This window comes from Falco cherrug, chromosome 10 (assembly GCF_023634085.1).
Source record: "Falco cherrug isolate bFalChe1 chromosome 10, bFalChe1.pri, whole genome shotgun sequence".
Lineage (NCBI taxonomy): Eukaryota > Metazoa > Chordata > Aves > Falconiformes > Falconidae > Falco > Falco cherrug.
The window spans coordinates 20,993,477-21,018,435 of NC_073706.1; the positions used below are offsets into that span (position 1 = coordinate 20,993,477).

A 24,959-nucleotide genomic window follows, 5' to 3' on the forward strand; every position below is an offset into this window, starting at 1 on the left:
GCCCCGCCCGCGGCCCCTCCGGCTCGCCGTCCGTTCCCGGCATGCCCAGCGCGGGGGCGGGTGCCGAGCGGCCCTGCCGTCAGGCTGTGGCGGCGCGATGGCGGCCGTGGCTGCCGGCACGGACATGTTCGATGAGATCGTGATGGCCGAGGAGAGGTGGGACTGGTGGGGGAGCCTTGGCTGGGGCTCGGGGGTCTCGGGGGTGGAGGTGGGGCCGCAGCGGGCTCGTCGCTTGCCGCGCGTAACGGCTGGCCTAGGGGAGGAAGGGGCGCCACGGGCCTGGGCCTCAGCCTGAGCCCTGGCCTGGGCCTGGGTCTCCACAGCCGGCAGGAGGAGCCGAGAAGGAAAAATTATGGGCGAAGGGCGGGTAACGAGCCCGGGGAAGGGGCGAGGAAGGAGAAGGGCGGGAGAAATGCCGCTCTTTGCTCTTGCTGAGCGACCGACCTGCTCGATCTCGGCTCTTCCGCCGTCTGGAAAATTGGCCCGGAGTTGTGAGCTTGTAGTTAGCGGTGTTATTCTGGTAAAAGTCCTGAGCTGGATTGCAGAGTGCGCTATTCTTGGCACATTATTATAAACTTGTTTGAAAAGATCATGGTGTGCGTAATTGCATCTTAATTTAAAACAGTTATGTGGAGTTTTGAAATATGGATAGTTGCATTTCAGAGGTGATCCAGCATAGTTTTGTTTCGGTGACCTGCTTGCGTGCAGTGTGAGTTTGATATAAAGTGAAAATAGGTAATAAAAATCCATGCTTTTGTCTTTATAGGTTTCACAGTGAGGGGTATCAGGAGGGGTATGCTGAAGGCAGTCATGCTGGAGTTGTTGAGGGCAGGAGGTATGGATCGCTCCATGGTGCCAAGATTGGGTCTGAGGTAAATGGGAAAATACTTCAGAATCATGATGGTTTTTGTCGTTAGAAAATTACTGTAACACAGAAACTGTTAAGCAAAGCCTGATATATTGGTAGTCAGAGGCCTGCTGGATTCCATTGCTTTGTATGTGTCCAAGAGGACCCATAAAACTAGTTCAAAGGTGGTATTTTGATATGAGCAATTAACAGATGGTTTTATGTTTTCTGAGCTTATTTGCTATATGGGATATTGATTTTTTTTTTTTTCCTGAAAGGGAGGGTAGGAAGAAACAAATTAATTCAAACAACCTGGCTCAGAAAAAAATCACAATGAACTATACATTTATTTTTGTAACCCAAAATTCTTGCTAAAGCCCCACCCCTGTACCATCTGCTGCAGTTCAGCATTAGCGATAAACATGGAACGTGGAGAACCCTAAAGGGGCAATTCTGGTTGCACCAATGGCGTACCTGAATCAACAACCCTTTCTAGAAGTGCAAGGACTGGAGAGTGGTTGTGAGGCACCTTAACTTGTCTGTTATGTCCAGTTCAAGTTTATGTAACATGGGGTGTGCGCAGATCTGTATAATATAGTTACAGTATTTTTGGACCTGAACTGAACTTTTTCAGCTTTGTTGGGAAGCTGTACTACAGGATTCATGGCAGACTTTGAGTGCAGCACCACAAACCTAAATCTGTTTGATCTATTGAAAACCTTTGGGTAATTTGACAGTTGTCCCTTTTGATGTTTTCAAGTTTCAGAAAGTTAATTATCTATAGAAAAAACAGTAGCAATGCAATTAATCTGCTTTGAAGTGAAAAAGGTAAACTGTCAAAATTTTGGCAGTTTGGTTATTGTAAGATTTTTGGTTTGTATTTGGGTGTGATACAGAGATGTACAGTAATGAAATATTTTCCTACTTACGCTACAACTGTCTTGTTCTGAGATGACAATGTTAAACAGCAGTCTCCAAAGCTGGATAGCTTTATACAAAATAGTGCCAGACAGACTATAATAGAGAAGTGCTGTAATCTACTTACATTGAGGAAGCTCCAGAGGACAGTAGGATTATAGACAGTGAGTCATGTTAAATGGGAGAAAGAGTGATTTGAGTAATCGTGGACCTGTGAGCCTATTTTATGTCTTGGGCAAAATTATGATACTGATCTGATGCTGGCCTTGCTTGATGGATAATTAAAGTAAGACATTATAATTAAAATGTGTCTGTTTTCAGGCACATCCCTCAGGCAGGCTTAGACACAGTACCCAGCTGGTGCATTGAAGAACTTAGCTATGTTCCTATTTCATTTGGTGTCCAAAGTTGTAATGAAAAGTTCTGGCATCAAAGCTGGCCTAATCATCTCTTCATGTTTCTTACTGATTCCATGCTAGCCTGCTGAGTTAGACCTGTAAAATTGTTTGCCTCTTAACTCAGAAAAAAGGGGGGGTTCCTCTTTGGTTGGTTTGGTGGCTCACTTGGTCCATCTTGTCTACTTCTTTTGTAGGGCTGTATGTGGGCTGCATAAACTGACAGTGCTGCAAAAACAGATACTTACCAAACATCTTAAATAGGTTGCTTTCTGACTGCTTCCCTACTACCATGCTTTAATAAATGTGGGGCTCAAAGCATATATAGTACAGCTAGTGTTTTGCGGAATTACTTTTTTCTGCATTTTAAATAGTCTGTCTTCTGATGCTAAGTAGATTTTTACAAGAAGTTTTCTGCTTCTTGTACTGTGTAACACAGATGGCCCTTGTTTCTCCTATCCTAATTTACTGATATTTCCAGCGTAGAAACACGTTTGCATATCCAGTGATTTGTGTCCTGAAGAAGGGGATACAATGTAGTGCTTTATGTTGGTTTGACTACATATACACTACCTGTTTGGGTTTTTTCCGTCACAAAATTCTTCCCATTTGCAGGTTGGTTACTACCTGGGGTTTGCACTGACGTGGCAGTGTATGCTCCAGAAATGCACAGATGAAAAGAACAGGTATGGGTTTTTTTATTTAAAAAAAAAATAATAATAATCCCCCTTCCTTTAATACTGTTTCAAATTATGGTGTCCAGTTTTGCCTCTTCCCCAATACAAAAGAAATACTGAAAACCAGAAGAAAGGTGAGCAGTGGGATGCTAGGGTGGTATCATGTGCTGGACCATGTGATACTGAAAAGATAAGGGAGCTTGGTTTCTTCAGCCTGCAGAAAAGACAAGGGAGGTACCTAGTTGTACCACTTCTAGGGAAGTTCTAGGTAAGGTAAAGACACGTTCCTTGCAGTGACAATAGGCAATTTTCACCATCTGAAGCAAGTTAAGTTCTAATGGCATAAGGAGAAGGTCCTTTCCAGTGCAAGCAGCTAAGTGCTGGAACAAGTTGTACAGAGAGGCACTGGAAGCTCCATCTTTGTAGGTTTTCAGAATCTGGTTGGCAGTGGCCCTGAGCAACCTTATCTAGCTTTGAAGTTAGTCCAGCTTCCGCAGAAGGTAGACTGCATGACCTCCAGCTGTCCCTTCCAATGTACATTTTTCTGACTTTGAATGTTTTTTCCATAATTTTTGTTCTGTCCAGTTTTGATTAATTCATGTGACAGAATTGCCAACATACTGTCAGACATTTTGATTTCTATTCTGGTGAGCTTTTTTATTATGTCTCTTTGTTTATCTTGGTCATCTAATTAATATTTCTGTAGATCTTTGAATATTTTTCGGGTTTTGGCAGGTAAGTTCAAAGGGAAACCTTAACTTTGTCAGTTGTGCTGAGCTGAATCTCTGATTAGGGCTTAAATATGTATCAAATACACACTGTCAGTGAGCTAAATGGGAGAAGTTGAATTAAAGGAGGATGCAGGGCTGGGTTCTGTGCTCTTAAGCTATATATAAGTATTAGTAGTATTTTCATATTGATTGATTGAAAAAACTTCTGTAGTAGGCTATTTGGTTTCTCTGTTTTGATTTGATTTATTTTTTTTTTTGTAGCAAAAAGATGAGGGCTCTGGATTTATTAGTAGGGATGATTCAGAAATTCCCATATGAGGACCCAACTTACGATAAGCTGCAAGAAGACCTGGAAAAAATCAGAGGAAAATTTAAACAGGTTTGTAGGATTAAGTTGTTATTTTAGCACACAATGATATTAATTTCTGAAAATATTCAGTCTCTAAACCTGTTCAAAAAGACAGTCTTTGTGCAAAGCGATTATTGTTCTTATGTTGCAGTCATAGTAAAATACTGGAAGTGAATTAAGCGAAAATACTTGGTACCTGAAAATCCCCCAACAGATAGCAAATGCAAAATAGAAGAAAAATATTCTTTAAAAGAAAAGTAATTAATTGTCAAATAGTATTTTCAACTAGTGGGACCAGAAGAAGAGAAATGGAGGAACTGGGAGTTCTGTTGAACATTTTTCTTTGAAAATAGATGGTTTGAAACACTTCCGTGTATTCTTTTTTAGGTTTGTTCAATGCTAAATATTCAGTCTGATTTTAGAATTGGTACTGCAAGATCTTCACTAACATTTTGAATGTAACAAATGAAGATAAACATGGATGACCAAAGAAGAAACATTAAAAGAACAGTTAACTGGAAAAGTGTTTATCTACTCTTATTTTAAACAAAATCAAAATAGTGAAGAGTTGCTAAATACTAAAGGGGAAAGGGAAAACCATTGAACTTGCAATGCTACTTCTTGTATGTCATTTAACATTTGTCATCTCCAGGGTTTTTTTAGGAAACACTAGTGTGTAAACCTCCTAAACAGAAATGCTTGCTTTAATTCCTCACTAGCCTTACACTAATAGATTAATTCCTCAGAAGGAAAACATACACATTTGCAGTTTCCTTATTTAAAGGTATATTTTATTTAAAAATCTGTATATGCAGATCACTCAGTTTACACGATGTGTAAATATTGTAGGTGAAGTAAAATACGATCAATTGCCTGCAGACTTTGCAGTAGGAAACATTTCTGTGGGTAAAGGATAGAATGACAGGTGAAGTCAGAATGTGAAGGAGAAAGGTTTAGATACCTGCTCATAAAGTAGCCGCAGCTCAGAACATGAAATTTGTACTTTCTGCTAGTTCTGCAGACTGAGCCAGTGTGGGGAAAAAAACCCCACCAAACCCAGACCCAAAAAGCTAGCAATTTAAATGATCGGTGAGAGAAGCATGACTACCAGAAGAGTTGTGATACTGATCAAATGTATTTATTAGTAGCTTTTATCAAGGAATAACTTTTTATTTTCCACCCTTGAAAATGTGCTCTTTAGTCTCATTCCAAAAAACAGATGCTGTCAGCTAAATGTATTCAACTATGTTGAAGGCAAACACCGTCAGTTATTTTACCTGAAAGGTATTTTAGGTTGGGGTGCTGGATGTCTTTGCATACTATTGGCGATACAGTTATATAATGAATTCTAGAAGATCCTTCAACAGTTCTAACGTGTGCATGTCTGGCTAAGTCTGCATGGCATAGTGTAGCTTCATAAAGACAGATAAAACTGCTGTGGGTATCTGAAGCTGTACGGAGGGTCAGGTATCTTGGGTGAAGGACATGTTTTAATATGGCCATATCCTTGAACAGCACTACTTTGTACACCTAGACCTCAGTTCTGTTTTACTTGTACAGCTTTTTTATTATACAAGAAAATAAACATCTTGGAGTTTTAAAATGTACGTTGTGCATTCCAACTGGGATATGAAGAACATGCATTCTGCTAACATTTTTGGATTTTGGACTCTGAAGATAAAAACAGTTTTGCTGACAATATGGAGGGAGTTGCACGTGTGTGTATTCATTAATTTCAAAATAATGTTTTAATTTTTGTCTGTTTTCTGAGCATACAAGTATGCCAATGTCAGAGGCTTTTCTTAGTAAGTGGTTGCTGGTGTACTTTGTTTTATTGTCGTACGTATTTTAAGTGTTCACACAGCTTTGATACACGTAGTGAATGTCAGAGCCATCTAGTGGAGGAGGTTGTATTGTGTAAGAAACAGATCATTAAGAGTTCACAAATATTTAGAGATAGAAGTTGTTAAAACGGAGTGCAGAACATAGGTGCGCATGATACAGCTCTTCTAGTTATGTGGTGAATTTCTGTGAAATAAAGTAATATTGAGGTAGGACTCGTGTAGCTTGTTTCCTCATTTGAGACCTTGGAAGGGACATGACAGCAATGATGGTCTCTTCATTTGGGACAGTTTGAGTGCGGTTGGCTTTTAACTGTTACGCAGCTAAACTACTGGGAACCATGACAGGCACCAAACTGCAAGTACTGTAAAATAGAAGCAAAATAAACTAGCATACCCTGTAATCTCAGTAAATAGGTAGACACAAAACAAGAAGATGACATACTAGAGAAAAGAAAGATAATTTGACTTTATTATCACTTCAGAGAAACACAAATTTGAAGAAGTTGTCTCTGTATCTACAAACCAGTTTATTTTTGCAAATCAAAGTATTTTACCTGTTTACTTCAAATTAGTGAAATGAATCACTAGGTAGTCATCTGTGATGAAGTTTTGACTCAAAATCTTTTGTTGAAGTCCATGAATTATACTTTAAATAAACTCCCTCTGGATCTTGGTCTAAAAAAGGCAGTTTTGTTTTCTTCCAAATGGTAGTACAAAGGGAAGTAAAAGCCGGAGCTCTAAGTATTCGTGCTTTAAAATGCAGCCTTTTTTGGAATCTTTGTACATGGTTTACAAAAATGTATGTAAAAGCAAGAGAAAGGGATGTGAGAGCTCCAAGTATCTGTGAAGCATTTGCTTAATAGAAGTGTATGATGTGTAAGTGACATGAAAGTGCTGCTGTAGAGTATCAAAAGCAAAATTATTTTTGTTTGACTAAGAAGAGAAAGGGTCTTTGTGGATCAGGTGGTCAATGACTTTGAAAATTGGTTTGGTGGCAAATTTTCTTTTATTGCTTTAATTTTATTTATAACAAGTATTATTGTTAGAATAAATTATTATATAAATACACACACATATATATATATATATATATACACACATCTATTTAACTATAAAGATTGTAGCAACCAGAATCTCAGACTGGGATATGCAAAGTTTAGGGTTTGCTGCTAGGTCTTTAATTTAGCTCTGTATGTGTGTACATACTGATGGAATCTCTTATTTCATGAGTCTGTGTTTTGCTGAATATCTTCTGTTGCATGTCTTGTATGGGCCTGATGGTGTTTATTAAATGAGGTATGGTTAAAAATTCTGTTGGGTATGTAGTTGTGTACTTTCTTTGGTGTCAATTTTTTTAAACTGTTTTCTGCAACGGAGTAGGGTTTTCTGTGTTGTTGAGGGCTGTATCGGTGGAGCCTTCACAGCATAGTGTAGTGGTATTTTTGTACCTTACAGCTAAGGAGTTAAAGCCCAGGTTACATCAAAATACTGATTTGCCTTAACTAATGTGAAATGTCTAATGTGACTGATTCCAAGTAATTTTGCATTTTGAGTGCTTCAGAATGTGCTTCTTGCCAGCGTCGAGTGGCTTACGTAGCTTTTTTGCATGTTTGTATTTTTGCCTGTGTTTCTCAGATCAGTCACCTAGAAAATGAGGAACATTACAGTTGGCAAACACCTGTGAAAGGTGTGTGCTTAAGCCAACTAGAATGCTACTGGGGGAAAAATCCATCAAAATTTCAAAAAACAGTATTCAGTTTTGTGATTTCTTTTTTTTTTTTGAGGCCTTGCCTGTTATGTTAACATCATCTTAAAATCTGTAACAAATGAAACCAAATTCTTATAAATGGCTTCATTGGTTTCTGATTACTCATCCCGTGTCTTGAGTGGTCAGGACTCTGGTGGAAGCAAGCATTAACACCGCAATTAAAGACCTATCAGAAGATCTGTGCACAGGGAGGCTGGGTAAAGCTTCTGTGGCCCATGGTCATTCAGACATTTCCTGGCTTGAATGCTTGACTGTGCAACTTAAGTATGGCTTTAAAGACTGGGTGGAAAAGATACGGGAAAAATGCAGTCTTGTAGATTATAATAGTGGTTCTTAAAGTATGGCATAGAGATTGTGGCTTTGTGCTATATTGTCAAACAAGTTTGAAATTTTGCAGAAGTACTTGATCTGTTAAGAACAGTGAAGTTAATTGCTGCTAAAATCATTGAAGTTGCTGAGACTTAAAAATGTATCGTATTCACTGCCTCCAGATACTGCTTGGTAGTTAGGGAGGAATGTTTGAAGCATTTAACTTGGACATTTCTGACTTGCCTGGATTGCATTCTGCTTGGTCTGTTTCTTCATGGTCATTTCTCAGCTGAAACTGTGGCTTATAGAATTTTGTTGATAGGTGGATACAAAGCTGGTCACTGCTAGGGTACTGAAGCCATTGCAGTCCCGAAGACTCTTAACTTTTCTTTCTATGGCATGTGATGTACTAAAGAGTCAGTTTTGAGGCATCAGCAACGTAAACTGCCTACAGTGAATTAATTCCCTGCAGAAGTGTGTCCTGGTTGAATGCTGTCTTATAGCCATGGGATCATCAGCTGTTGATACCGAATCAGCCATCGCTAGAATGTGTAAATCTGACTTTGTAGGTTATCTGTGTCGTACTAGATCAGTACAATTAAAAAAAAATGGAGTTTTTTAAAGCTTCCTAGTAAAATTCATTAATAAAATACTTGTTCTATCTTCATTAAGTGGCATACTTTCCATTTGTTGTAAACTGTAATGTGAAGGGGATCAATTTCAGCTTTGAATGTCAGTAATCAACAGAAATGGGTGAAATAAATCAGAAAAAAAATGTGGCTGTGCAATTGTTCACTTAAAAATCAACCCTGTAGGGGTAGTCTGGCTCATTGAAATCCTATTATGTTTTCCTGAAACAAGGTTATGATAATTTGTGTGTGGATGTGTAAGGAAAGCCTGGCTTCACAGTTTGGCATGCCTTGTTTGATTATGTGACTTTTTGATATGATTGCTATCGAGGTATTAAATATATAAGCAACAGTGTGTTCTAGTGTGTGCATAGAACCTGTGCAAACTTGTGCTGCTAGCTTTGTGGTTATATGCTATTTAGAGGAAGAAAAATAAAGGTTGGTTTAAACACTCTGGTTATGTAGGATTATTTTTGGAGAGTAAAGTACACCTTTTGGTCTGTGTCTTTAGGATTTCTGGAAAGTTACAACATTTTTAAATAGATGGACTACATTGAGATAAAATTAGGAGTTGTAATGTTTCAGTAGATCAGTTCCAAAGTTGATAAACCTACAAGTTTTAGTTTTTGAAGAGATGAAAGAGAGTTTGAACCTTAGGATGTGTTTATGAATGCTTATTTACACTTTGGCTGTAAATACAACTTCCTGTATTGGAACAAAGGGAGATCCGTCTGTCAAAAGTCTGCCTGCACCCTAGTACTCTGCAGTGCTTCAGAGTAAAAACTCATACCCCTTTTAAGATACATGACTTACCCCACAGAAGTACATCAAATAATCTGAATTTTTGAGTTTTTAGATCCATACATCCTGTTCTGTTCACACCTTTTTGTCCTGTATGCATCTACATCCCTTTTTGAATGTGAAGCTTTAACACCTGTCTCCACATTAAGGTATTACAAGAAAAGAGCATTAAAAATGGAATCTTCTGTTTATCAAAATCATGCAACTACAGGCCTGGATCTAATATTTATTTACTCATAAGCTGCCAAAGCTGTATATTTTATTAGATATAGCCTCTGCTTCAAGATCTGGTTTAATAATCTTAGATTCTTTTCTAGTTTTGTTCTGAAATAAAAGTGGGTGCCTTCTCCCTATGTGGCTTATTTGAACATTTGTGGGTGTTTTTTGTATAATGTCCTGTAATTAATTGGCAGTGTTAAATGTTTGAAGGGGAATACTGATGATGTTAACTTAGGTCATTGTCTGGAGGTAAAGGTGTGGGCAAGCAAGATGAGGATGACTCCTTGTCAGGGTAATTGCTTTCTTAAGCAATTTCTGCGCTGATAGCAGCATGAAGCACTACATGTTTTTGACAAAGTGCTGGTGTTGGTGTGCCTAATGATCTTAAGGACGCAGTTTGAAATATGCTGGAGTATTAGAATTATCAGAAGGCCGCTTGGATTAAAATCTTTATTTCTGAGGGAAATTTTTTTAAAAAAAATATTTTGTTCAGGGCACTGCAGAGGAGGTTTTAAAAAGGTTGGATTAGGCAGATAGAACAGTGCATGTGTGATACTGTGTCTCACCCTGATCTTAAAGAGGAAAGGCTTTGGTTTGAAACAAACTCTAATATTTCCACTAGTGTTACAATTCTTTATGTTCTTGGTGCTATTCAGTATGAATGTCAGTGCCTTTTGAATACTGCCTTTTGCAACTTCTTCTGGCAATGGGTTCTGGTCTAATTACAACCTAAAACCCAAGCTTTCATAGTTTAGTAAGTGACCATGAAGATTCTCATTTTGCAGTCTGCCAGTTGTTTTTTTAATGGATAAAGTTATGACAGTACACATTACTACAGAAATTTATATGTCACCAGAGAAAATGGAGATCTGGGAGGTATGAAATGAGTTCTGTGGCAAGTTTCCAGGTGCAAGTTTTGGTGTCTGGGATTAACATACAAAGGCCAACTAGAGCGATCTGGTACTGAAGCACTTCAGTGTGTCCCAGCATTTGGAATTGCAGAACCAGCTCAGCCTCTATTGACATTTAAAAATTTAAATTAAAAAAATGCACTATTTTGAAAGCAGTCACCTAAGTATGTGACTCCATGCACTCAAACTTGAAAATAATGGTTTCCTTAGCAGAGACAAGAAGAGATACTGGATTCTTTCAGGTTGTCTAGACTACCCTGTGCAATGGGGTGATACCTGAGCTAAAATTAAAGCCAGCTTAACGCAGCAGACTGTGTTGGAACAAAGCACTGATCTAGCTGATGTACAATGCTGTTAAATATCGAAATGAGCTCTATTTTAACACTGCTTTTGCAGTTAATTCATTTGTAGCTAACTTGAATATCTCTTTGGCATCACACTGTCGGTATTCCTACCTTAATCACAGGAGTTTATTCCCTAAGTGTAATAATTAAATTCTTGCAGCATTTTTCATACTAAAATTCTTAAAGTATTTTGCAACTCCTGAACATACGTACAGCTCTACCAGATGATGTAATGCTATGCAGAAGGAAACATGGTCACTAAGCTTATCTGAAACTTAGCCAGCATAGGAGACTTTGGAAATCTTTATTAAAGTAGTACCCGTTCATTCTTATGAAATATATGAAAGGTTAAAAAAATCAGCCATAGTTAATGCCACTTGATTCTGAAGTGGCTTGCTATACAGTGTTTTTTTAATTCTTCCATCATATTTAATATACATATAATTACCAATAATACAGAATTCTGTGTATCTTTTTGGTGTGGCAAAATTGCCTAGAGAAGATTTCTGAATAGGTATAAGAAACAGCACAGCTTTTGTTTTGGAAAATTAGAAAGCTTGATTGTAGTCAGGCAGAATTTGTGTGAATGGCGTCTGGAATAGCGGCATACTGACTGAAAGAATTTAACTGATACTTGTTTATAATAAAATTACGGAGTTTATTTTAGCAAAATGTTTAGGTAGAAAGATTGATTATTCAGTTTCTGCATCCCAACTCTGCGCTAGACAAAATCGATGTCAGTATTTGTTGCTGTCTTTCACTTTTGATTGTTCAGCAGCATATTTTGCTGCTTTATCTCTATGTAATAGTAATTACAATTTTTAACCTTCAGCATCTTCAGGATTCTGCAGAATAATCAACACTGCATGGAATCTTTCTTGATGGTAGGAACTGTGAGTCAGCAACCCTTTAATTTTTTTAGTTGCAGCTATTGTTCCAGCAGCAAGCTTTACTGCTATTGTCCAGTGTTTGTCCAGCTCACGTTTACTGGACTGTGGGAACGGATTAGGGTTTCATGGCTTTTTTTTTCCTTCTTGCATAAACTCTTGATCAAAGACATTCCTTGGATGACAAAACACTGTATACTGTGTCACACAGTCCTGACCAGACTGCACGAACAGTAGTTTAAAAACACATGCCTACATTGTTCTCTAAACTGGCTTTTTTTTTTTTTTACAATGTATGTGCAGACATTGGATTTTTGAGACCCCGTTTACCTCCTTTAAAAAACATACATGCAGAAGTTATTGTTAATAAGCACTTGACGGTTTCTGAAATAGAAGTAAAACCAAAATTACTTTGAAACTAAGAATCAATATAATAATATGTCACTTAAGCAGAGCTAGAGGTTATGTCTGCAGTCTGTTTCCTTCTTGAGGAGACCTTGGTTGTGGTGCAGTTAGTTGAGTGCACTGTAAACCTAAAACCTCATGGACTTGTGGCATCATTTTATGTGTCATATCCAGAACATGTGAGTAGGGTGGAGAATGATACTATAGCACAGTTTGGGAATTCATAACCCTGCTTCACCATAGGTACATGGTTAGAACCTCATGTTGAGAATCTGGCTTATTATAGTTGTGTGTCTTGCTCTTCTTTAAAATTCTCTCACACAATAAGATAAGGACAAACTCCACAAAAATCCACTAGCATCATTATTTCTCAAACTAATGCGAAAGAAGTAAGTCGTGTTAGAGAAGAATGTGGCGAGACTTTTTCAAGGAGCTTTGGCATGTGATTTGCCTGAAAATCTCCTTCAGCAGAAGCATGGGAGAAGTGGAAAGAGATCCCTGGAGACACTTAAGCAGGTTTACAGAGGGATTTAAAAACATGGAGGGCTGTATTTAGGTGATTGGAAAGTTATTTGAGGATAAGAGAATACTTGTGTGTTCTCCCCAAACACGTGAGCCTTTACATATGCTTGTTTGACTCTGCAGCACTATTGAGCACTACCATGCAGAATCAAAGACGGATGAGCTCTTCCACTTATATTGGAAAGATAGGGTCTGTAAGGGGGGAACCTTTCTGATCCTTTGCAATCCAATCCAGGGTCTCCGTAGAGAGAGAAGCATGAATTAATATGTGGCTGATAGATGTATTGTCTAAAAGGAAGGAAGCAGTCATAGTGAATAACCAAACCAGCTACAGAAATACTGAGTCAAAACCATGAAACAAATATATTGTGTTTATAATAAATAATGTTTAATTTTGGGTAAATAATTGCTGATGCCTTCTGGAAATCTTGGGAAGATGTTATATCAGTGCATATAAAAAGAACATAGCTATGTTGCACAGTATACATTTGCTGAAGGTCTGGTCTTTGTATTTAAAGTAGCCAGCAACAGAACATAGAGAACTATGGCCTGTGGGTATTCAAGGAGCAAAAAAAGCTGTTCAAAAATAATACCCTGTATTCAAACAATGTATAGTGATAGAATCTAATAAAAGGAGAAGTAAAACATCAAAAAGCTCAATTGTTCGTTTCAGACAGTTTGCCGTCGAAGCAGTGACTTAGGACACTAGGTCACTCGTTTGGCACTGGCTCAGGTGGGTTGTTGCAGTGCTGTAGTGGGGGTTTAGTGGTGCTTGTTAAATCATTTGCCCATCTCAGCCCAGCTCCTTGAAGACTGGTGCTAATGTTACAAATAACATCCTTATGGTAGGTAACGTGTTAGTGGACATAGGAGACCAAGCATTGAGTGGAATACAGCTTGTGGATGGATGAAGTGACACAGAGCACATGGGTGGGATGGATGAAATAACAAACCCCCACCACTCAGCAACATAGAATCTAAAATTTATTTACTTAGCAGATTGGGAAGGGTGAGTGGCTAGCAACTTCCATCTGTGATGTACATGCTGTGTGCACAAATCAAAGCCCTAGACCCTTCACCACATGGGCCCAGGAGGAAAGGTCTCTTTCTCCAACCAGTTGATGTGTCAGGTCCTGGCTTGGAGCTTGGCCTGTGCACGTAGGGATTCTTCCTTTGATTCAGCTTTTGTGATGGTATTAGATACCTGTACCTGGAGTGCTGTCCAGCCCCGAGGGCTTACCTCTTAACCAGTTAACTGCTTTATATATTTGTCAGCACAAGCAGTCCCAGGCTGTTCTCTCTGACTTTTTCCGTATCTCAGGCAAGTTACTGGTGGGGTGGAGGTTCCTATCACCCTCTGCTCACCCACCCTAAATGTGTTATGAAGTGTGAATTTAGCAACAGTTGCCTAACAAAGTTCTTACTTTGCTTCTTTTGTTTTCCAGTTCATGCCCGATTAGTCAGAGCTGAGCAGATGTAGTCAAGGTCTCATTTGACTGGGCAGTTTGGCTTTCAGGTAGGCTTCATCCCTTGACAGACATGTTAGCAGGGAAGATTGTACTGTGACTGGCCATTAACATATATTTTGAATATGATGGGAAAATAGTTTTCTACTGCAGTCTTAAAGTGAGTGGACACACTGGTATTCTAGTTTTTGAGATGATATGCTACATGGTTTTTTAACTGGAAATAATTTCTTCAAGGATATTATCATAAATAAGGAAAGTAACAGAGCTGTAATTAAAATGCGAAGAGAGATTAAATTCACACAGGCAGATACTTTTTTTTCCCCTTCCTTCTCTAGCAGCCACTGAACACAGCCTCCTGTGTCCAGAGAGGCAACTTGAGACAAGTAAAAAGCTGCTGTTGGTTTGGCCTGTGTATGGTAGTGACTGCTCTCTAAAAGCTTGGGGCTGTTCTGTAAAGGAATTGATGCTCTGAAGACCACATTAAAACCAGCTTCAGGAGTTCAGTAGAGGTGGTGGTGTGTACCCCAGGAGCAGATCTGTTGCCATACACAGTGGCTGGTGCTCCTGCATCAGCAGGACCCATGCAGGGTGAGGATGCTGCCTATGTGCCTTATTCCTGATTTGCAGTGAGCACTGCTAGTAGTTCCCTCTGCAGCCAAGAGCCCTCAGGAAAATTATGGCTGTGACTGTTCAGTAACTTCCCTGAAATACAAATCGTAATTTTCATGCAGGCAAAAAGTAGGACAGATCTAAGTAGGGTTCTGCAGATGCTAATAGGGTCATCAAGAAACTATTCCCATTTTCCCTCTTAAATGTCTACTGCATTAAAGAAACAAAAGGGTAGCTTCTGCCTCACTCCTTGGTCTGTACTCCTTGACCCTAAAGAACAAAATCTAAGTTTGGTATCAGTGCAATCCAGTTGACTAATTTGCAAACCTTTTCTCATCATTTGATTGGAATATTGAGTTGGAACTCGGTCAAAAGCCAGATGGGAATCTATGTTTGCCATGCCAATGCAATTGCTATTATCAATTATATTTGTGCGATCGCAAAAATGCCGTGTTTATCTGAAGAGATACACTTCCCATAAAATGGTGCTGGCAGGAATTCATTAATATGCCATCATTTATAGCTTTACTGCCTTTGTCCCATTGTAGCTTTTCAATGATGTTGTCAGGAATCTTTATCAGAGTATCTAGCCCACATGCCTGGGTCATTCCTATGACTCCTTTGAAATAATAGCTCCAAGCTTCACTTTCTCCTCTATGTTCTGGAGTTTCTATCACTTAAAATGCCAGATGTGCTTGAATGTCAGTGCATTCTGAGTTTTTACAGTTAACAGATCTTGTTTATTGTTTAATAAAGAGTATGTGAGTTTAAGTGTTCATAAAAGGTCCAAGCTTGTCAAATCAGTCTGAATTCAGCAATGGAACTGAGGAGGTTTTTTTGGGGGTCTTTTGCAGGTTTTTCTGTGTACACAACTCAATCTGATGTAAGAAAGTACAGTCTTTTTCCCCTTTAATAAGCTACAGCATAGCCTAGCTGAACATGCATATTTTTTACAGCCTATAATAAATTGTTTTTCTTGCTACATTCTTGTCTTTCTGCCCTTTGCAATGTGAGTAATACTGGCAGAGTTCACTTAACATTCAAATTTAGTAGTCTGCATTTAGAGATGATGTTTGAGAGAAGGAAAATGTAAATAACAGAGCTGACTATGTGGGCTTAAACCTGCTTAAGTCACAGAACACTTTGGTCAGAACACTTAAAAATTTAATAGAGCTTATAAAACAGATAGGAAAGGCAAAACCCACTTAACATGCTCTACAAAATGCAGGTTTAAATTTCCCACTGAATCATTTTAATATTTTTATCAGCAAAAAGGTTTTTGTCCCAAATCAAGATTTCCTAAGTATGTCTTCATTCAATTTTGAAACATCTAAAATCAGAGGGGTTAGCTGTCAGTGATACGGAAGTGAGTTGGTTTTGGTTTTTCTTTAAAATATGCTGAAATTTTGCAGAGAAAGATCTGTGTGGAAAAAATGAGTTGTTTTTGACCAAGTCCAATTTAAGCTTGGCTTACCTGTATTTAAAGTCACTCTGAATCTAGTTCAGATCATCTCTCACTGCTATACAAACCTTCCTCAGTGGCTTACCAGTGGAACTTGACCATATTGAGGAGCTATCCCATCTTGAATGGAAAAAATCAGATCACACTATGTACCGATACTACTTTACCTACCTGATCTGTGATTTTACAGTAGGACACATGTTCAGGTTTCTGTCTGAAATGATGGGGAAACTAGCAAGCTAATACAAGCTCAGTTGGGATTCTTCAGATGTGGATGGTTTGCTGTCTGTTGGTAACTGCACTGAAGCTAACTTGCTTTGCACTAGACTCTGATTAACATGTTAGGTGTTATCTCAGGAGTTTGTTTTTTCATATCCTTTGCCGTACTTCCTGCAGTCAGTTGTAAATGTGAAGTTTAGTCTAATGGGAAAATAATTTGCAACAGGAGAGACGAGCACTGGATGTCTTACATAGATTATTTTTTTAAAGGCAGAAATAACTTCATAGGAGAAATAGTCAAATACATAGGTTAGAAACTTGACCATTTCCACTGAGAATAAGTTGTTTCTGCTTTGTTCAGCTCTGGTAATAATTGATAACATGCATCCCCAGTTTTCAGAGATACTTTGGAATATGAATGGGGAGACGTTATAATTTTTTTCTTATTTTACTTTAAATTCTTCAGGTTTATTCCTCGTTATCTTAGTGATACAATAGTAAGATGCAAAAGCTGTGTATGAGGGGAAGGGATGGAAAAGAATGCAGGTTAACCGTACTGCTTTTAAAACAAACTTTATCTTCTGTAAAGGTATTCTAGGACACAAAACCTACACTGATAAATAAATACAAACAAGCATTCTATACTGTCCAGCACCTACTTTATTTTGCCTTTAATTGACAAGAACCACCAAATGGTATTTTACTCTTAATTGCCTTTGATGTTTAAAATAAAGTCTTCAGCAAAAAAATATTTTCCTGCTTTAAAAATACACATTACTCTAACAGGCAGTCACCTACCCATTGCTAAAAACGCCTCTGGTTTCTTAAAATAACGACAAAGGTTTTCAGCGCTGCAACTATTATAGCACGTAGAGTCAAAACCAGAACATGTCATGTGGTTTACTCACTGCATCGGGTAGTTACTACTGTTCAGCATTCATGAAGGCAATGAAAAAAAAACCAAAGACAACAAGCAGACATTGGGTTTTACCAATTTTATTTCTATAGGTTTTTTTGCTGGAAACTTGTCTGTTACAGGTCTGTTGGTGAAAATGTGCATTTCAGACCAGTGATGCCAATAAGTACAATATAAAAATGTACAAATCTGAATTGCTTGCTTACTACAGATTGTTATAATAATGTGACAAATAAAGCATCTCTGTTGGCACATGAACCCACTTATCTGGATTTGGCCTTTTAGTACATACAATATTTTAAAGAAATTTGCAGTACACACTGCCACTCAGTGTAACACATAATATAACCGACAAGCACTAACTCAATAATCATGTTTGGTTCAGAGACACAGAGATGCCACAAACAGAAGTGTTTTATGAGGTAAGCAGTAAGAAATGTTCCTGAAATTTGGACAGAATGTATTCAGTCCTCCTGGGTCCTGCGACTGCTAGTAGCATTGCAATGCTTTGTTTATGCACTATGTAGGATCTTAACTGCATTTGCCTCAAAGTGAGTTCTAATTCTGTTTTGGTTTAGCAGCATACAGGCAACAGCTAGATTATTCTTCAGCATACTCTGTTAGCTGGCTTATTTATGAGATTTACAGGCTTTTTAAATTAGCATTATGCTATAATTAAAAAAAAGAAAAAAAAAAAAAAAAAAACAAAAAACTAGTATATCATAACAGATTAAACACTCAAAATACTTAGAGTTCCAGAAGATAACCTATCATACCAAATGATGCGTCCCAACTGATGGGAAACCGCATCAGGTGGCATACAAGAGTTATATTATAATGCACCTTTCATATATCAATGTGGCTAATAACACAGCTTAAAACTACTATGATAATAAACCCCAGATCAGACAAAGAATCCAGCTTTATAAAATGCATAACAACAAAAAAACTGACATTACTTGATCTTCTGAAATGTCTGCTGTTTTTAAATTAATGCAACCTAGTTGCAAATCGCGAGACCCATTCAGAATAACGTTCGATGCATTTCCATTTGCAGTAGGACTATGAGGCACTGTGTACGAACATTAAAACCTGGTCTAGACACGGTTAACTGAAGTATGAGGTATTGTGAAACAGGAACCTTTTTGGAATAGAGCAGTAATCACATTAAGTAAAAATTGATCACATAAAAAATCTACAAAAAAATGATGTCAATAATATAATTTTCTATGAGAAAATTAAAACCTATAACATGGCAGTATATGACATTGTATAACAAAAAAAAAAAAACTGATCCACAAAATAGCAGCAAAACACAATGACAAAGATACAGAAAAGCAATGTTAATTTTTTTTTTTTCAAACCATGCTGGGAATTTATCCATAGCAGCTCAATAAAAATGGAGCATCCACTCCTTTTCTTTTCTTTTTTTCTCTTTTTTTTTATTTTTAATTTTTTTTTCTTTTTTTTCTTTTTTTTGTTGTTTTTTTGTTGTTTTGTTTTTTTTACAATCAACACCTTAGCGGCAGTTTTCTCACATACATTTCACCATCACATTCTCCTCGAGCATCAACTTCAACAGCTATGTCCACGTCCCTTCAGCTACTTTCTAAAATAATAATAAAAAGATACATAGCCAAGATGTGCAAATTTTCTATTTGTAGCTAAATAAAAAAATGGGGCATATACTGGAATAAGAACTTCTTTCAAGTACTCCAATTTTCATATCTATTAACTATGGCGTTTTTTTTTATGGTTAGACTGCTTTTGAAAATGTATAGGAAGGGGCCAAATAGACTGCTTTGTTTTGGGTTTGTTCTCTGAAGCGTGTCCTTTTTTCTTTAATAAGCTGTGTTAAAACTGCAACATCAAGGGTAGAAAGATTTTTTTTAAAAAGGGGCGATTGCATTATTTTACAAATCATACTGGCCTTACGAACATCCTCTGCAATAAATATTCTTTTTAGCCTTAACTATAAATTATATATTTTAGTGTTTAAAAACCTTCAGTTGTAAAACATCTAGCGACAATCCTTAAACTATGTGTCCTATATGTGAACCTTTAAGGCCCCTAATTTATAAAGATGAGTTGGCACCAAAGGATTCTAAACTTCAACTTTTCTATAGAAAAGGATAGGAAGATATCCTGGCAATTTGTGAATGCAATTTCTCTCACTGGAACACAACCTTCGGAAAAAAAATCACCTCTCCTCTAACACCATAGTTAAATGCACTTGCTTTGCAATTCCAAGTTTGCCAACAAGCACTTATATATTTCCAAACCATTCCATTAAAAAAAAATTCCCACACAATAAAAGAATGTATTTCCTATATCTAATGGACTGAAAGTGCTTTGAATGGAATGGTTTTAGAATATTACAAACAAACAAAACAAAACAAAACAAAAAAAAAAAAAAAAAAGACTGAACTGTGGATTGAACCTGACCATAATTAGGCTGAATATCTGTGGGGTCAGACCAGCATTTTTACACAGGTAACTACAAAAATATGAAGATTACAAAAATATAATATATTATGTCACTATTTCTGTTTCTCTTTATAATAGAGTATTGTATGAGTAGTACATTGGCCTTTCCCAACAATGCTAAGCTGGAACCCTACAAATGCCTTATGCACAGGCAATCCACAGGCACAAAAAAAAGATTAACATATAATAATGCTGCATACTAACATACACTAACTTATGGGTTACGTTAACCATTTATAAGGTGAAGAGGATAAAAAAAACCTAAGGAAATAAAATAAACATTTACAGATGAATTATAAAGTGACTAAATGCATAAGCAAGCAAGATACAGAAAAGCCTAGAACTGCGTTAAAGCTATGCTTTTTAAAGAAAAAAAAGAATATTTCATTTACTATCTAAAAAAAAGCACCCTCTTCTACTTTAAAAATGGTTGGTTGGTTTTTTTTATATGTAAGAAATCAAATCTAATACCTCCCCTGGAGACATTTTGTGTGTTAATGCCTATTTTTACAACATACAGACAAGAACACTTTAATATAAAAACTAGTTGATTATTATTGTATAAAATCCTCTATTTTTGTAGCACAAACCCCTGGGGGTAATGCAAATACTATTTTTTCTTTTTTTAAGACAGTTTTTGGGGTATTTTTGTTTATTTGTTTGTTTGAAGTCGCAGATGGAAGGGAGACAGAGCAAGAAAAAAATATAACAAGACTGGTTTTCCCTTCTGGTATAAAAATGTCCTGGAGAAAAGGGTTTCTGGGGGGGAGATCCTGACGCTGATTCCTTCTCAGATGCCCTTTCTTTGTCTGCTTTCTCGCCAAGCAAACCCTTTAGAAGTCCTCTTAAATGTTCACATCTCGCACATCAGTAGGTGTGCAGGAAAGGTCTGCTTCATCCTCTACAGTCTTTGTTTCTGAAGATACGTTGTGCTGCTGTGCCTGACGTAGACTGGATTCAAGGAGGGATTCAATCTGTTCTTGGCAGGCTCGTAAACAATCCTAGAGAAGATTAAATGGAAGGAGAAAAAGACCCAGAGTCCTTTAGAAAAACAGTAAGATCACAGACCAAATACCATTTCTTGAAAAAGCAAGAGAAATACAATCAAGTTATTTGGGAGGGCAGCAGACTGAAAGGAGTGTGGGAGGAGCAAGAGAAACACTGACAGGAGCTGGACAGGCTGCCCTGTGTCCTGCAGGAAGCTAGCCTGCATCCAGACGTGAGCAACTGACTCTTGCCATCTTCTATTTAACGGCCGAGGTGGGCATCTCCATGCGTAGTCCTCTGGGCAAATCTCAACTGCGGTTTTGTTCATCTCAGCCCACAGAGGTCTACAACTGAACGTGACCGATGCTCTGCTACAGTGACACATGTAGTAACTAACCCGGGCAGAACCTTGACAGTCAGTGTAGTCTGCGCTACTACTTTTCCACCCGTGCTCTAATGCTGTTAACACAGCAGTTCTGTAAAAGTCCATTCATACTATCTTTTACCTCGCTGTGCTTTATACCTTTTGAAGAGATTAGGAACAGTCTGACTGGAGTTAGTGTGAATCAATCAAAATTAAACAACTGGTAGTGCAAAGACATGAAACTGGGCTGGAGTCAGAGCTGGCCCACGATTTCTACTTTTACCAGAGAAACACTTCCACAGTACAGTCTATTAGAAGTGATGGTCATAAACAGTGATTTTCCCAGGCTCAGCTCCAGTAATACACAGTTCTTAGAAGTGATAGATACATATATCTTTAGATACACATGCCCACAGTTGGCTGCCAACGGCTGCTGTGTCCAGCAGTGGGCAGCTTAAGTTAGCTTAACATTTCTAACAGAGAACGGAAAAATGTACCGGACTATATGACCCCAAAACGGAAAGATCTTTCAGAAGCACCACTAAACACCTTTGCAACCACACATTACTGCCAAGCTTTCAGTTTGCTACCTCGTTCACCTTGAAATCTCAGGGTGAGATCTCTTTCCCTTGCTTCAAAAGCATTTTCTCAGAGCTTAACGTGCACACACAAGCCTACTGAGTGAGTGTTTAGGAGGGTGCAAGGGCCTCGCCTCGCTGCCTGCGCGGGCTTTGCTGTGAATTAAAAGCATAAAGCACCAAGCAGGATTACATCTATGGTGGGAAAAGGCAACTTCCCCCAGACACTAAACCATACCATGAGTAGATACATCCAATTCTACTTATCAATCCACAGCAATTAGAATTGGAGAAGGCCTGTTAACTCAACCTGTCCAACTTTCTGCAAGTTACTGTACAAAATGTACATCCACTGCAACGACACAGAAATGGTGCCTTAAATAGGCAAAACAATCAGACAACATTTTGCCATGCCTCCAGCATGCTGTTTACTCATATCTTTATAACAAACATTGTAAGCTTTTCCCCCAACATATTTAACTCTGTGTATTAAGGACTTTGAAGTTTCCTTTCAGCATTGCCTTTTCTGATTTAACCTATGACATGTGTTAGCCCTTGCGGTGAACCCAGTCTTCCATGATAAATTGCCGTCAAAAGTGTTAGGATGTGCATGACTGAGAATGAATGTTGTTTTCCTGAGAGGGTGACCTGCCTGCTGTTTTCTTTATTTCCCAGTTTCAATTCTGCCTTCATTCAGAGGCTTCTTGTGTGATCTACCAGCTTTTCAGTGATTCCACTACCACAAGAATCTCCTCTGCCACCAATAAGGGCACACGGCATTTGGGGTAAAATAAGATTAGAAACCCAAGCAAACAATTCTCTGCAAGTCCTTTCTGAGAGAGAGGGAGGTTAATCCTACCTCTAAGCAGATCAGACCATCAGTTACAGCTCACTGAAAACACATAACCTATGACCTTTTCTGGTTTAAACCCTAGTGTAATATTTCCTCTTGACAGAGACACACAGCGTTTTAAATGACAAAAAGAAACGCCTCATATCCTAAAGTCATCATGCCTTTGGCTCCTGCATACCTCTGGCCTTCACAATAAGATCTCTATGAAGTGCTTGCACCCCTTCTCAAGATAGGACGGATCAATCCTGACTGTAAGGCTTCTACTTGCATATCCTGTACCATGTACCTCAGTCACACTTGGAATCAGATGTATTTGAAGAGTATTATGTGAATACAGGTTTAGGTATTTTTTGTTTTACAAATCCAGGCACTTTTGAGGGTAGTTCTGTTTTAACAAGATAACATATTCAGTGTTCCAAACTGAAAGCCAATTTATTTTCAGAGCAAAATGAACCCTGTTGGCTTTTTTGGAGAGGAAGGAGAGGGTGGATTGTTCGCTTGGTTTTGGTGGGGGTATTGTGTTTTGTTTTGCTTTTTAATCCTAACCATTTGCATATAGCATATTTGAGCTCTGGAAAGTAAAACCATTCAAAAGAATGTCTATAAATACCTATTCTCCCTCTGGAGTCCAATCATGAATAATGACATAGGACTATGTAATTTAAAGGTAATTTCTGACCACTATTTTTTTTTTCCTGTGAGATTCTCAGGACAGCATGTTGTAACTATTCTTTTAAAACATAATCTTTACAATTTATTATGAATAGACTATGTCTTAAGCTACAGCTGAATGAACAATTTTTTTTTATGCTTTAGGCATTTTTGTTCATTTCTTATTCAGATGTCTATCAGATGAATAGTTGGTCTGCAGGAATGTATCAGAGCTAGCAAAAATGACTGCAAAGTATAGAATTCACTGTGAACAACTTCACCAAAGTTTTTTTTCATTCTCAATGCTTCTTAACACTGAAAAGCAAATACAAAACTTGGGCATTACTCTGATAACTTCTCCCAACAACTTTTCTGCTTCACTACCCAAATTTTCAATGCCCACAGTTTGTTCAAGGTCATAAACCCTTCCTGGATTAATTAAGCTCCTCAGTAAAAAAAAAAAAAAAAAAAGACTTGCTAGCTTAACTGATGTGGTCAAATACCTTTAACACACACAGTAGACATTAGACATGATCAGACTCCAGGGTCAGATAGTAAAGGAAACAAACAACAACAAAAAAGAAACTGCTTGGAAATCCTTTGTTACTGCCTGACCCATTCTGGATAACAAGCACATGTTAGAAGGTGCCTCTGAGTAGGGGCAGGCAGGAGACGAATTCCAGTGTACTAACAGACAGCATGGAAACCCAATCTAATCTAGTTTAGCAAATTTCTGGCCTGGAAATGAATGTCAGGTAAAATTCAATCCATTTGGATGATGGGGTCAGGAATAGAATGATGGAAGACAGCCCAAGACTTCTAATTGTGATTATCTGACTTCTAATTACCCCTGATCAAAGGCAAAATGGGAAATTGGACTCCTACCAACGTAAACATGAACCATAAAGGAATTCCAATCAGGTGATATTCATTTTACTTTAGATTCAGCTTTCTTTGAGACTAAAGGTAAAAAAGTGTAATTACATAACCTGAAATCCAACAGACCAGCTGCTCTAGCTAATAGATAATCAGTGAGAATGTTAGCCACAATGTTATAATGCACGCTCTTAATATTTCAGGGCAATCCAGTGTAAAGCTTATTCATTTGTGCAGTCTGACAAGGGGACCCATCACTGTGGAATAACATATTTCGTATACGTGCTAGTGAAATAAGGTAATAGGAATAGCATTTGGTACCATGGAGATTACACAGACACATCTTAATGGAAATTCTCTATGCAGGGGAATCATGCTATGCAGGAACCAAGCAGTTTTCTATACTAAAAGCAACAGCAGCGAAAGATGCTCTTCACTTACTCCATTACAAACAGAACAGTATACATATACATACGTATAATTTTATGATGCTTATTTTCTGTAGCAACCTATACAAAAACCTTACTTATAACTCTAGCTGCTCTTACACATAAATATATTTAGCAACGAAAGCTGGAAGGGAGTTAACTTCCTTTTAAAGCTGTTAACTTTAAGTTCAGGTCATACAGATCGTGGCCTTGCAATGACTCTGGACAGTAAGAAAGAAATAAGCAAGAATTCTCCTTCTTGCTACAAGTACTTTGTTTTCTTCTTTTAAAAGAGCTCTGTCATCAACTAAGTCAAGTCACGTAAGGACATGCTGTTGTTCTCCCAAGATGTGAGAGAATCTACTTCAACGCTCTGTATCAGGAACGATTAAATAATGTTGTCTGAATCAGATACTGTCAGAGCAGATAGCAAGCCCAGCATTTTTCCTCAGTACCTGCTTCAAATATCTTGCACTGGATAGTGGCCAACCATACACTGAAATA

General features: G+C 37.9%; 2 protein-coding genes across 5 annotated transcripts in view; one reads left to right on the top strand and one right to left on the bottom strand.

The window, feature by feature from the left end:
• LTO1 (LTO1 maturation factor of ABCE1) overlaps positions 1-24,959 on the top strand; it is a 27,732-nt gene continuing 2,773 nt past the window's right edge. Inside the window, exons 1-5 of one of the 2 annotated variants that reach the window (XM_055722876.1) lie at positions 1-156; positions 767-872; positions 2,776-2,846; positions 3,830-3,947; positions 4,305-7,073. In XM_055722876.1, the coding sequence (XP_055578851.1) occupies positions 98-156; positions 767-872; positions 2,776-2,846; positions 3,830-3,947; positions 4,305-4,373 (423 nt within the window). In that variant the 5' untranslated portion in view covers positions 1-97 and the 3' untranslated portion in view covers positions 4,374-7,073. Of the gene's footprint in view, positions 157-766; positions 873-2,775; positions 2,847-3,829; positions 3,948-4,304; positions 7,074-24,959 lie in introns of those variants that run through there. The other variant, XM_055722875.1, reaches the window with a different exon arrangement.
• CCND1 (cyclin D1) overlaps positions 17,296-24,959 on the bottom strand; it is a 20,399-nt gene continuing 12,735 nt past the window's right edge. For all 3 annotated transcript variants that reach the window (XM_055722872.1, XM_005446104.4, XM_055722873.1), the window contains one exon: positions 17,296-20,719. In XM_055722872.1, coding sequence (XP_055578847.1) covers positions 20,564-20,719 — 156 coding nt within the window. In that variant the 3' untranslated portion in view covers positions 17,296-20,563. The remainder of the gene's footprint in view (positions 20,720-24,959) is intronic.